Here is a 12,742-nt window from a genome sequence, read left to right on the forward strand (position 1 = left end):
TATTCACAGCACCACAATCTTGGAAACAAGCAAAAAGCCTACTGCCAACAGAGCAGATGAATAAGCTGGTTTCTATGCAATGGGAATATCACACAGCAGTCAAAATGAATGATCTATTGCAATATGCAACAATAAGAATGATTTTTAGCAATATATAATTAAGTTAAAAGCATCAAAAGATTATATATAGCAAGTTCAAAACAATTAAATATTTAAAATAAACTTTTAAAATAAAGATGGTCAACCTAAAATGACATTCAAAGGAAAACTAATAAATAATTTTAAAAGGACTTAAAATCATGGTTATTTTGGATGGGGAAGACAGGAAGATAGGATGGAGGAGACCACATAGCAGAATAAGAGTTGTCCAAGTCCTGCACTTTGTGCTGGTTGGTGGTTTAACTGGTATGTTTATTATATTTTAATAAATGATTGAATAGATGAAAAGATGTATAAAAAGAAGGCTACATATGGGCTAATAATGAAAGTGTGTCATATACCAGAAATTATTAATTCAGATTTCAATTCTGTGTAACTGTGGCTTATAGAATAAATATATAAGAAAGGCTTAGAGTATAAGGCAGTGATGTTTAATGATATATACAAATGCAATCAGATGTATTTTCTCATCTAAAAGAAATCTAAAAACTCAGTGAAGTATTATCCAAATATCCACCAATTTTCTAATATCCTATAACCTAGATTTTACAGCGTCTATTTCAGGAAATGCCAAATGCAATGGATACATCCTAACCCTAATGAAAATGTAAATATATTATAGCACCAGTATATTGTATATCTTTTTTTTAAACTAAGAACATAAGATAGTAAAGTTGAGCTCTGAATTCAAACTTCTCTTGTTTTCTCAAAGACGTATTTCTTTCAGCTATGCCTTCCCTCCAGTCTAATGTTAAATATCCTGTACTAGATTATTCCAGTAGAAGAAAAAAAAGGAAAGAAAGAAAAACATGTTATGGTCTAATCTTGAAAAAAGAAAGGCAAACTTTTCTCTTTCTCTTCTCTATTATATTTGAACTTCTGAAAAAAAAACTATCAACAGTACCTCTGATTCTTCTTATTCACTCCACCATCTATCTCAACAATTTGTTTTTCATGCCTAGGGTCCACTTCCTTTTGTCAGTACCATGAGTTTTTCCTTACATACAGCATTGTTCCCACCAACTTTAAAAGTGTTTTTTTCCTCCCATTTTTCTACCTCCTTCCTTCTACCATCCCAATTTCTCTGCTTCCATGTACAAATGCCCAGAAAAATCTTATTCCATTCTCTCTTGAATGCACTCAATCAGACTTTCACACCCATCACACCCATCACACCCATCACACCCATCACACCACCAAAACTGCTCCATCAAAACAGTCAAAACAGTGGTCAATTTTAAGTTGTTATCTTTCTTCAGCTGTCAGGAGCATTTGACTAAATCAACCCTCCTCCTTTCTTTATTTTTTCTTTCTTTATTTTTCCCCTTATATTTTAATTTAGTTTTATACACACTCCCTTGGTTTTCCTGCTACTTCACAAGCCACTCCTTTTAAGTCTTCTTGGGACAAAGATTCCTCCTCTCCTCTCTGGAGCCACCTCCTAACATTGGAGACATCGAAACTCAATATTTGTACCTCTTCCCTATCAAACTTAATCCCCTTTAATCTTTTTAGATTTCTAGCTTTAAATTTCATGTATATTGACATACTCATGATTCCTGAATTTCAGGTTCATCTCCACCTGATATGTAACAGACATCACAAAGGTACCATACCTGCATACAAATTGCTCCTCTGTGCCCCGGTCTACTTCTGGCACAGTCTTGAAAACTCCATTTTTCTAGGTGTTCAAATCGAAAACTTTGGAATCAGCTTTGACACCTCCCTTTCTCTCACATCCCACGTTCTAGCTGTCGTCAGTTGACTTTAATTTCAAAATATCCAGAAGCCAGCCATTTCTTATAAATTTACAAACTTCTCTGCTACCAGCTTGGTCAAAGTATCCATCATTTCTTGCCTGGTTTATTATGGAAAACCTTGCTGCATCTGCCCTTGCCTCTGACTGCCTGTTCTGAACACAAGGAGAGCCTTTTAAAATTAGTTCAGGACTTGTCCCTGCTAAAATCTTTCCAGTCACTTTTGATCTGACTCAGAGTAAAAGCACAGTCCTAATCAGCCTGCAAAGCTGTACACAACCTTGTCCTCTTATCACACTGATCCCCTTTTATGCCTCAGCTCTGCTAAACTTCACTACAGGGACCCTGACTTCCCCACTTAACATGTTTGCACTTAGAATTCCTTCTCATTCGTTAGAAGACTCCATCCCAAATGTGGTTTATGCTTTTACTTAATTACGACCAGTATTCAAATAGCACCTTCTTAGTGAAGTCTCCACTAATTATTCTACTTAAAATTACAACCCTCTCCCCTGCTTTACATTACTCTATAGCTGTTAACCAACATGTGGCACACACAGTACATTTTACTCATTTCTGTTACTTATTTTCTATCTCTTCCACAGTGTGAACTTATGAGGGCAGGACATCGTGCAGTCCTCCCCAACTTTAAATAACAACAACCTTGCCCAATTTCTCAAAATAGAAATTGAAAAGTCATTTTTTACTTCTCTCTCTTTTTTTTAACATCCATATCAAGTCAATCGCCAATTCTTTGTTGAATTAAACCTCCAAAAAACTCACTTTAATCAACTTACATATATCTATCTTTACTACATCTGCCCTTATTCCAAGCAACCATCAACTTAAGAGAACTAAAGCCAAAGTAACAAAAGCTTCATTGGTCTCCCTGCTTCCAAATTGCCCTACTTCCTTTTCTAAGTCTTCCTTCATGCAGACAAGATGGAGTATTTTTTACTCTAAGTCAAACCATGTCATTCCCTCCATTTAGAAAACTCCAATTGCTTCCAGGTTCACTAAGAGAATAAGTTATGCTCTTTTACAGGGTCCCCAGAGACCCTATGAGACCCGGCCTCTATTTACTATCCCAACCAAATCCCATGAGATTTTTCTTCTTGCATTCTGGCTACAGGCACACTGGACTCCTCTCACGGTCTACATCACACTAACCTCTTATCTACCTTCAGACCTTAGCACTTAATTGCTTTGTTCTCTCTGAGAATTACTTTTCTCTTACTCTTTTCATGCCTGACACCTTTAGGTCTTAGATTAAAAGACTTCCAGGAACGCCAAATCTGAAATAGATCCCTCACCCATTTTTTTTCCCTTTTAGCATGATATTAGATTATCCCATAGCATTTTCATTTAATTATTTTATTATTTCTTTGTTATATTCATCTCTGTACAATGCTTAGCTATAAAGTCTGTGAGGGCTCATATCAGATCAGAACGATATCTTCACAACCTTACATTGTTCCTGACATATAGTGGTCTCTCAGTACAGACGGGTTTCACAAATGAATGAATGAAAGAATGGGACAAATTGGAAGAGAATGAAGCTTTATGTTGCCGAGAAGTGCCTCTTTTTGTCTATGTATTTTTAAAGGTATTTCTCTACTGACATTTAATTAATAAGGCTAGCACATGACACATTAACTTTTAAATGGAGAAACGTAGATCATTTGAAAACATTGCAAACACAATTTTATTTTTGTGGGGAAAATATTCCAACTTAACCCAAATGCATACAATTTTCTGTGTTTTCTTTACTATTTGAAAGTTGTTAAAGCTTTAGAATAAAAGTTTTTATCTCACTTCTTTAGAGGAAATGTAGTTTTGCTTATTTTAAGGTCCTACTTAACTTAGTAGCAAGAAGGTATGTTGAGGAAATTTGACTCTTGATAAACAGGGCAATGCAAGAGCGCCTCGGAAGTGGATATAGCAATAAACCAGCTGCCTGACTAAGGTTTTAAAGATGAGGGTGTGTGTTGTGACTTTACCAAGGAGTAGCTATAAAATTGATGGGCAATTCATTGGAAATTTTCTCAGCCTCTTTTCTAACAGAGGGATGATGTCTGCCTTATCTCTTTGTGTTGTCGCAATAATCTTAGTAAATAATATGAATTCCACTAATGTGAAGTCCTACTATGTTAGTGAATAACCTTACAAAATTGACTCAAATGCTTCATTCCCATTTCAGAGAGGTTGTGGAAGATGATTCAAAGGCAATGATCTGTATTTGGAACATTTATTATTCTAGATCATGTGCCTCAAAAGATTGAGATGCGTGAAAGGCTGTGCAACCCTTCAATAAACGGAAAATGAGTGACGGCAGGTTTCCTAAACCATTTCCTGGTAGTTAGTAAATACCTTAGCTATGCATTTTTGAGAAAGCATGTAACAGTGTTGAAAGTGAACGAGAGCTAGGGGATTATTTTCTGGCTCCTTTGTGGAAGGTTTCACTTGTGTGCTATGTCTAGACAGGTGCAAGCTACTTCAGGATGATAGCAACTGATTTATTAGAGGTTGAGAGGACTACATCCTCTCAGAAGTCCGAAACCAGCTTCTGTCACCATGACTCCTTCCCTCTCTTCTCGCCTTTTCCCCTTTTCTTCTCCAATGGGAGAATGTAGGAGACAAGGGAGAGGAGATCCTGGAGGGATGTAAAAAAAGGAAACCATTTCAGTTCCTTTTATTTCCCTATCGCAAGCTGTGCTGCTGAGTTAAAAATATGTAATTTAGTTTCCAAATCTATTTCAACCCCTGCCTGGCCTACTGAGCAATCACAAACCATCCAATTTCAATTCAAATCTTTGCTTTTAGCTTTGTTTGAAATGGAACACAGCAAAGTTGTATAAACAGATATAAAGTAAATGCCCCACAAAGAGCAAGAGCAGAAGCAGGATTATAGGAACCGGGAAGTAAATCCATATTTATAGCCTACTAGTCAAAATCTGGATTGTTTTCATTTTATTTTTAAAATACCAAACTTTCCATAGAGTATCCAATATTATAGAAGGGATCTGATTTGTGGTATCTAAGAGTCTGTGCTAATGATGAAGTTTCTCATTGCTTTCAGTGGTACACATTTACAACTTCATATAAACAGAAAACACATTTTCTGCAGGTGAGAATCACTATTTCTCTGTCACATTTGGAATACTACACATTTACAGAGAATGACCCACTTCTAAAAAGTGAATCACACTTACCACAAACATTTATCAGCAAAGCCAAGAAACAAACAAACAAACAAACAAAACCCACGTTATGCTATTTAGTAAATGTTTAAATGGTTAATCAATTGGTAATGCTGGAAGTAATGTTAATTCGACCCTTTCCCATAAAACTATAAAAATGTTTTCAGGTGGGTAATGCAGATCATTTGGCAGTGACAAATTAGATGACTAATAATGTCCTTGAGACGTTTAGTAGAATTATGATTAACCAAAACCCAGTAATGGCTCACATATATTGTTTTCACTTATGTTATTGTCAATATAATGCAATGGGAGAGAGTAGATGGTAAAAAGGATCCATCTACAATGGATCCCTTCTTCCTTTTGAATTACATCTTGCATTATAGCCAGCTGGGCAGCTCTTATTTTAACTTTCAACATTTATAATCAAATAATATAGTTTCAGTTCTAACTTTTCACTTTGATTTATGTTCTGGTATATCAATTTTCTGGATACTTTTCTTATTTTTTTTCTTCACTTGAAATGTCAAGTTTAAAACCTTTATGGGCAGATAAATCCTCTTTTATTGATATAATATTGCCTTAAATTGTATCACAACATCTGAACGATTCTCCACAACACTAGTTTTGATCTAAAATGGTAATTTCCCAGTCACTTATGGAAGATCATGCATTGACAAATGATTCACCCCTTTTCAGATTTGCATGAAGGCAAATGCAGTGCAGGCAACCTATCCCTGGAGAGCCAACATGAAAAGAAGCAGGAGAAACTTTCATCCTTCTCATCTATCCTTATCAGTCAATATACAAATGCTGGCCCGGCACGGCTCACGCCTATAATCCCAGCACTTTGGGAGGCCAAGGAGGGTGGATCACTTGAGGTCAGGAGTTCGAGACCAGCCTGGCCAACATGGTGAAACCCCATCTCTACCAAAAAATATATTTTAAAAAAATTAGCCAGGTGTGGTGGCTTGCACCTGTAATCCCAGCTACTCGGGGGGCTGAGGCAGGAGAATCACTTGAACCTGGGAGCCGGAGGTTGCAGTGAGCCGAGATCACGCCATTGCACTCCAGCCTGAGTGACAGAGTGAGACTCCATCTCAAAGAAAAAAAAGAAATATACAAATGCTGAATCAATCCCGTCAATGACTTCCCATAACCTTCTCATAAAATCCAAGAAAATAATGCTTTGGAATTCAGAAGACCTGATCTCATCCTATCATTGATGTACTATGTGCCCTTATATACATCACTTTCCCTTTCTAAACCTGAGTGTCTCCAACTGTTAAATGAGACCAGATGCCAAAGAAACACCCAACTCTACTTTATCTGCCCATAAAGGTTTTAAACTTGACATTTCAAGTGAAGGCTAGAAAGAGTTTCTAGCCCCAGGCCATATTCCTACTTCACATCACAGGCAGTCCTGCTCCCCATTCTTACTTTCTCCATTCTCCCAACATCTCATCTCCTACACACCCTCAATAGGAGGTATAAAGTTGCTCCATGCTTCTAATATTAGATGATACTCATCACACAGCATCTGATACCATCCCCATCTGCATGGCTTTGTCTTTTAAATACACAGCCTGCTCTGGGTTTACATCCTTCTCCTCCTACATACTAACTTGGAACTTGGACTAGTTACTTATCTTTCTAAGCCTCAATTTCCTTATCTGTAAAGTGGGGATGGTAATGGCTTTCAGAGCATTGTTGTGAGGGTTAAACAGAGTGGTGATGCCTACAAAATGCCTGGTATATGTGAACATTTAATTAAATAAATACGACATTACTGGCTGTTATTATTGTTACCACTTGAATGTAAGCTCCTTTAAGACAGAATCTCTGTCCTGTTCACTCAGTTGCTGAAGGGTAATTAGTGCAGTGTACTGTAAAGAACAGGGACTTTGAGATCAAAGGACCTGGGCCAAACCTATGAATGGGACCCTAGCAAGTCATTTGTCCTCGTTGAACTGGACTGAGAAGCTGTTTGAGGTTAAGAATTGTATCTTAATATTTCTGTGGACCTAGTACCTAGCACAAAGCTTGCCACATAGATTTCCATTATATATGCAAAGGAAATATGAATATGAAAAACAGCAACAGTGCTGTTAATGGATGTACCTCTATTATGTCCTTTATATTTATTTTGTTGAAGAAAGCAAGCTGAAACATCTCTAACTTTAAAGTCTTAGGAGGAAAGCAAATGACACATCACCAAAAAAGAAAGGGGGAAAAAAGCATCCTTCTGTAGAAGAGAAAAGGAAAGGACTAGGTTCTCTAGCAGAGCAGGCAGCTTCATGCCCCAGATTTATGTCCTAGGTAGAACACCGGCCAAGGTTTTGGCATAGGCATGGACACGTGGGAGGACGAGGGACTTCGGTTCAGCTGCCTCCAATGCAACCTGCTCTGAGCGAAGTGGCCAGGTTCAGGGAAACTATTCTCAGCGAAGAGCGGCCAGGCAGCTGAGCCCAGAGTTCCCATTTTTGACTCTTCCTCTCCAACCTCCCCCACCCAGCAGTCAGGTCCCCGGAGGTAATTAGTGTGGGGGAGAGGCAAAGCTTCTGAGGGGGCAGGGAGATGGGAAAGTACGGGTGGAGGCGGTCTTCTTGTCATAGGTCTCACCAAGAAAGGAGAGATAGAAAGAGAGAGAGATTTATTTTTGCACGTGAGGCATACCTAATGATATTCCCACAGACAGACAGACAGGAAGACCAAGAGAGGGACAGACAGGACACACTTGCGCGTTTGAAATCGTTCATACCCCCAAATCCAGGACGCAGCCTGTTGTCATAACCATCGAGCAAACTGTCCAGGATGCGGGTGAAATTTTCTGTGCACAATTTCTCCTCCTTTTGGTTCTGTCCTGGGGATTCGTTTAAACTGCAAGCGAAAAAAAAAAAAAAAAAAAACGGGGGCGGAGGAGATTATTTTAAGAATCCATCAGAGAACAGGTGCAAACAGGTTTGTTTTCTAGGGAAAGAGTCGCTTGCCCCAAGCTAAAGGAGAGGAGGTTGGGGGTTGGGATGCAGAAGACATAAATGGTCAGGAAAAGCGCGCCCCGCCACAAGACCCCCAGTGCCCACACGCCTCTTGCATCCTGCGCGCTTCCTGCTCTCCGCATCTATGCGGTCACAGAAAAGCCTGGCTTCGGCCCCTGCTCTTACAGCTGAGATAAGAAGACCTAGTCCACCCAGGGAGGAGCGAGTGGCCAAAGGGTTCCGGGAGCTAGCCATTTCTCCACTTTCCCTTGCCCACCTCCTCGCACCCCATAGAACTCACCAAACCGCCAGGCACAGGAAGCGCAGGAGGGCGAAACTGACCCCGGCGGACAGAGCGATCGCGGGTACCTTCTTGGCAGAAACCATCTTTGCAACATGCCATACTTCAAGCCTGTTCACGTTTCCAGGCTCTTCAGATGCCCTGAGCAGGGTGCGAGGAGAGGGCAGAGAGGCTCCCGCGGCGTGCGCACACTCGCGCTCACACTCGCCCGCGCTCAGCCAGCCCGAGCCGCGGTGGGCGTGTGTGTGCACGGGGCCAGGGGAGGCGGAACCTGCCTTCCTCGCCCCCTCCTTTCTCGCTCAGCGCTCAATGTGTATGTAGAGCTATGTATACCGCTCCACACCCTTTCGTGCCCGCGCGCTGAAGGTTCTGGGGTTCGCATCCGCGCGCTTGCGCTGCAAGACTCGGCAAGTTTGTTCCGACTGTAACTCCGGGGATGAGGACCGGGGTCTCTCGCCCCTCCTCCGGCTCCGCAGCCCCCGACCCCAAGTGGGCTCCCTGCCCACAGCAGTGTTCGTCCTCCTCCCTCCTGGCCCCCTCCCTTCTGCTGGGATTTGGATCTAACCAATGAAGCTCCTCTGTCATCAGGTTGTGCGAGGACCTGTTTGTACCCAGAGTCAAGGTTGGAGGTGGAGAAAGGGCGGGTGACGGGGACTGCTGGGCGTGGGGTGGTAGCGGTGGTGAGGAGAGGGGATCAAGTCCGGGCTCAAACCACCTTTGAGACCCTCCCCTTCAGGTGTTATGGGGGGCGGTACGGAGAGCAATGAAAGCAGAAAGATTCTTCCTGGTAACAGGGGTTACAACTCACCTGGCGGACTCTCGCCAAACTGTTGGGAAGTGGACTCGAGCCGCACTCTAGTCCCAGTATTTGCTAAGCTATTGCTTTAAAGACACCCCATTTCTTTACCCGCCTCCACCAGACACGCGCACACCCTCCGCTTTGCTGCTCCATCCTTTTCTGGAGAGGAGGGGAGAGGTAGAGACAAGCGACCTCTGGTCAAAATCACTTTCACTTCTTGCGACACTCTTCTTTTTCAGAATGGAGTTGACTTACTTCCAGAGGTTGACTGCTTTAGGTAGGGAGAAAGGATGGCTGGGGGGCGGGGTGGGAAGAGAAAATTGTGTGTGTGTGTGTGTGTGTGTGTGTGTGTGTGTGTGTGTGTGAGAGAGAGAGAGAGAGAGAGAGAGAGAAGGTGGGGTATGGAGAGAAAGGATACATAAATTAAAATGGAGGGGGACAAATATTAGTTCCCTTGTGACATGAAAGGGAACACTAAGCTCTATATCTTTAGTGTTTTACTGAGCAAAGATAAGCATTCCCAATAGATCTTTGGAAACATTAATTATTGGCTTCAAGGGGGAAAAGCGTCTTTCAAATTAGTAATGATGCATGTGGAAATTTTCATATGATGGATCAATGAGCTAAGTAATTCCCATACCCTGGAACCAAACACCAGTTAGGTTCTAGTCGGAACTCTGATGATTTGTTCAAATTGAGATGACTAGTGGACGGGTATGAAGAGGGAACGCATTATATTCGACAGGGGTTTTGTTTTTTTGTGTGTTTTAAACGTCTGGATTCAAGTTTTCTTTCTAAGGGAAAGCCCAAAGTGCTCATCGTACGCAGTAGCTAGAGCTTCGTGCTCTGTATTCTGTACTGCTTTCTTCACGGAATTTGTTAACTTCATCCTAATCCCATCTCTATCATTCTTTTCTCATAGACTGTGGTCTCTCTGAGGGCCTGGGCTAGGTAATTTTTGCTCATCTGTGTTTATTTTATCTGTTGTTACAGTGCATGGCACATAGAATGTCAATAAATATTTATTGAATGAACAATTAAACAAAGCAATGAATTGCTTGTTCCCAGATCCATCTTATAAATTTGGATGACTTTCAAGCTCTCTCTTTTGGGAAAAATAATGGAAGAACTAGTGTATGCTCCAAATATGCCATGAAAGCATTAGTCACCACAGATTCTCCACATGTTATATTATTTCTCTAATCTTAATACTTTCCTACCTTTTTAAAAAGAGAATTTAGCTCTGTTGCCCAGGCTGGAGAGCAGTGGTACCATCATAGCTGACTGCAGCCTCTACCTTTTGGGCTCAAGCAATCCTTCTACCTCAGCCTTCTAAGTAGTTGGAACTACAGGTATGTGTCACCATGCTCCGTTAATACGTTTTTATATTTTTGTAGAGATGTGGGGGCTCTGCGATGTCACCAGGCTACCCTCAAACTCCTGGCCTCAAGTGATCCTCCTGCCTCTGTCTCCCAAAGTGCTGGTATGACAGATGTAAGCCACTGCCTTACATTTGTAAGCCTTTTCCTATACTTTCTAAAACCTAAATTGGTATTTTCGAAACCACTTTCCGTTGCAATTTTCATTTTAAAAATACACATATCAAAAAATTAACAACCCAAAATAATGGCTTTGGGGAAAAAGTTTCATATCGTATCTTTAAAATTCAAACTTAAAATCTGTGAAACTATTATATTCAAATTAAAAGAACATTCTTTCAGAGTAGCTACTTCCAGTTATATTTTTGTTAATTGGGTTGTAGTATTTAAGTTCAGCTGAAGATAATACTAAAGACATTTATATCTCTTTTCATTTTATTTCAGTCTTTTATTTACACCACTTTTGTATTACTTCAAGAAGATATATGTTGAATTTCACTGCCTGAAATCTTTAAAAAAATATTGCCTGTTAACTTGAGGGTTTTTTTTTTTTTTTTAGAAATCTAACATTCTGAAAAGTTATAATTTACCTTAACTTATGAATATAAATATGCTATTGTTTCCCATGTAAACTCCTATTTGTGACAGCCTAGGATTGTCAGTGAATTATTATTATTGTCTGTGTAGCTGTGCAGAAATAGGAAGGTGTTAAAATCATACCTGTACCTTTTTTTTCTTTAAGTTGATATAAGCCTCTGATTACTAGGTTTAGTAGAGTTTGAATTGGGCCCAAGTACACTACCTCCAAATATCATTATATTAAGCCAGTCGTATTTAATAAATTTAACAAATGAGTTTACTTGGGATATAATAAGATGCAAATAATACAGATAGCCCAACTGCTAAAGTCTTAGGATGGACACTTTATAGCCCACAGTGCCTACGAAATGCCTTGGAAATGAACACAAAATCTTGTGGTTATGTAAGTATGTGCATTTTCCTGTGAGACTGTTTATCTCTCATCAAGTTCTTATAGGCCATGGACAACTGTAGTATGGACCAACATTTTAATATAAAAGATAACTCAAATATTAGAACATTCAATCAAACAAGTGAATGAATATTTGTAGTTAATGTGTGATAAAAATCTCTATCCCATTTTATAAGCTTCCCCATTGCCAGTTTCTATAGACTGTCACGTAGATTGTAAGTCTCTTGCGGGTACTCGGTCCCATTTATTGTCAATTTATCATATGTCCAAAGAGCTTGGTATGCAAAATATTTGAGTGGTAATAAAGTAAATAATCTGAAAGGGTTCAACCTCTTCCTCTTTTTTTTTTTCCATTAATTCTTTCTGGTAAATATTGAACCAATTGTAACCATTTGGGGAGGGTACTGATGTGAATTACTGCTTTAAATTCTGAAGGCTTGTAGATATAAGCCCAGTTTGAAATGTTCCTGTTCCAAGAATTTAGAAGCTATTGACAATTTTATGTTAATGTATTTCTCTGTCCCTTGTATTTTGCATAGGTGAGAAGAATTGATGTAATACTCTCTTAGTTAATGCCTTTTCTCATTTGTATTTAAACTGTTTCCACTGAAATATTACCTGTATACCAACCTATTATCATTGTCTAGTTATAGATTTTTTATCTTCATTCATTTCTTATTGTATGTATTTGAGGTATACAACAAGATGTTTTGATATAAATATATAGCAAAATGACTTTTACAGTCAAATTAACATATCCACCACCTTACATAGTTACCTTTTTGTGTGTGAGGATCGAGTACCTAAAATCTACACTCTTAGCAAATTACTGTTCAGTGAACAATGAAATATTATTAACTATGGCCTCATGTTGTACATTAGATCTTATTATACATAACATATTATTATATATTATATAATATATAATAATGATAACTTTCTTATACATAACTATAACTTCGTACGCTTCAAGCTGTATCTCCTAAATTCCCCCCCACCATCCCTCTTTTGGTAACTACCATTCTACTCTCATTTTCTATGTATTTGACTATTTATAGATTCCACAAATAAGTGAGATCATTTCATATTTATTTTTCTGTGCTATCTGTGTCTGGTCTATTTCACTTACTATACGTCCTCCAGGTTCATCCATGTTGTTGCAAATGGCAGTATCCCTT

The 12,742-nt window shown here is 39.4% G+C and overlaps 1 protein-coding gene across 3 annotated transcripts in view; it reads right to left on the reverse strand.

Annotated features, from left to right (window-relative positions):
• GABRA4 (gamma-aminobutyric acid type A receptor subunit alpha4) overlaps positions 1–8,638 on the reverse strand; it is a 77,861-nt gene extending 69,223 nt beyond the window's left edge. For 2 of the 3 annotated variants that reach the window (XM_024245937.3, XM_024245936.3), the window contains exons 1-2: positions 8,464–8,638; positions 7,878–7,996 (exon numbers count right to left, since the gene is read on the reverse strand). In XM_024245937.3, the coding sequence (XP_024101705.1) occupies positions 7,878–7,996; positions 8,464–8,492 (148 nt within the window). In that variant the 5' untranslated portion in view covers positions 8,493–8,638. Of the gene's footprint in view, positions 1–7,877; positions 7,997–8,395 lie in introns of all 3 variants that reach the window. The other variant, XM_002814719.4, reaches the window with a different exon arrangement.
• Between the last annotated feature and the right edge of the window lie 4,104 nt (positions 8,639–12,742).

The sequence above is a fragment of the Pongo abelii genome, chromosome 3, assembly GCF_028885655.2.
Source record: "Pongo abelii isolate AG06213 chromosome 3, NHGRI_mPonAbe1-v2.0_pri, whole genome shotgun sequence".
Taxonomy (NCBI): Eukaryota; Metazoa; Chordata; class Mammalia; order Primates; family Hominidae; genus Pongo; species Pongo abelii.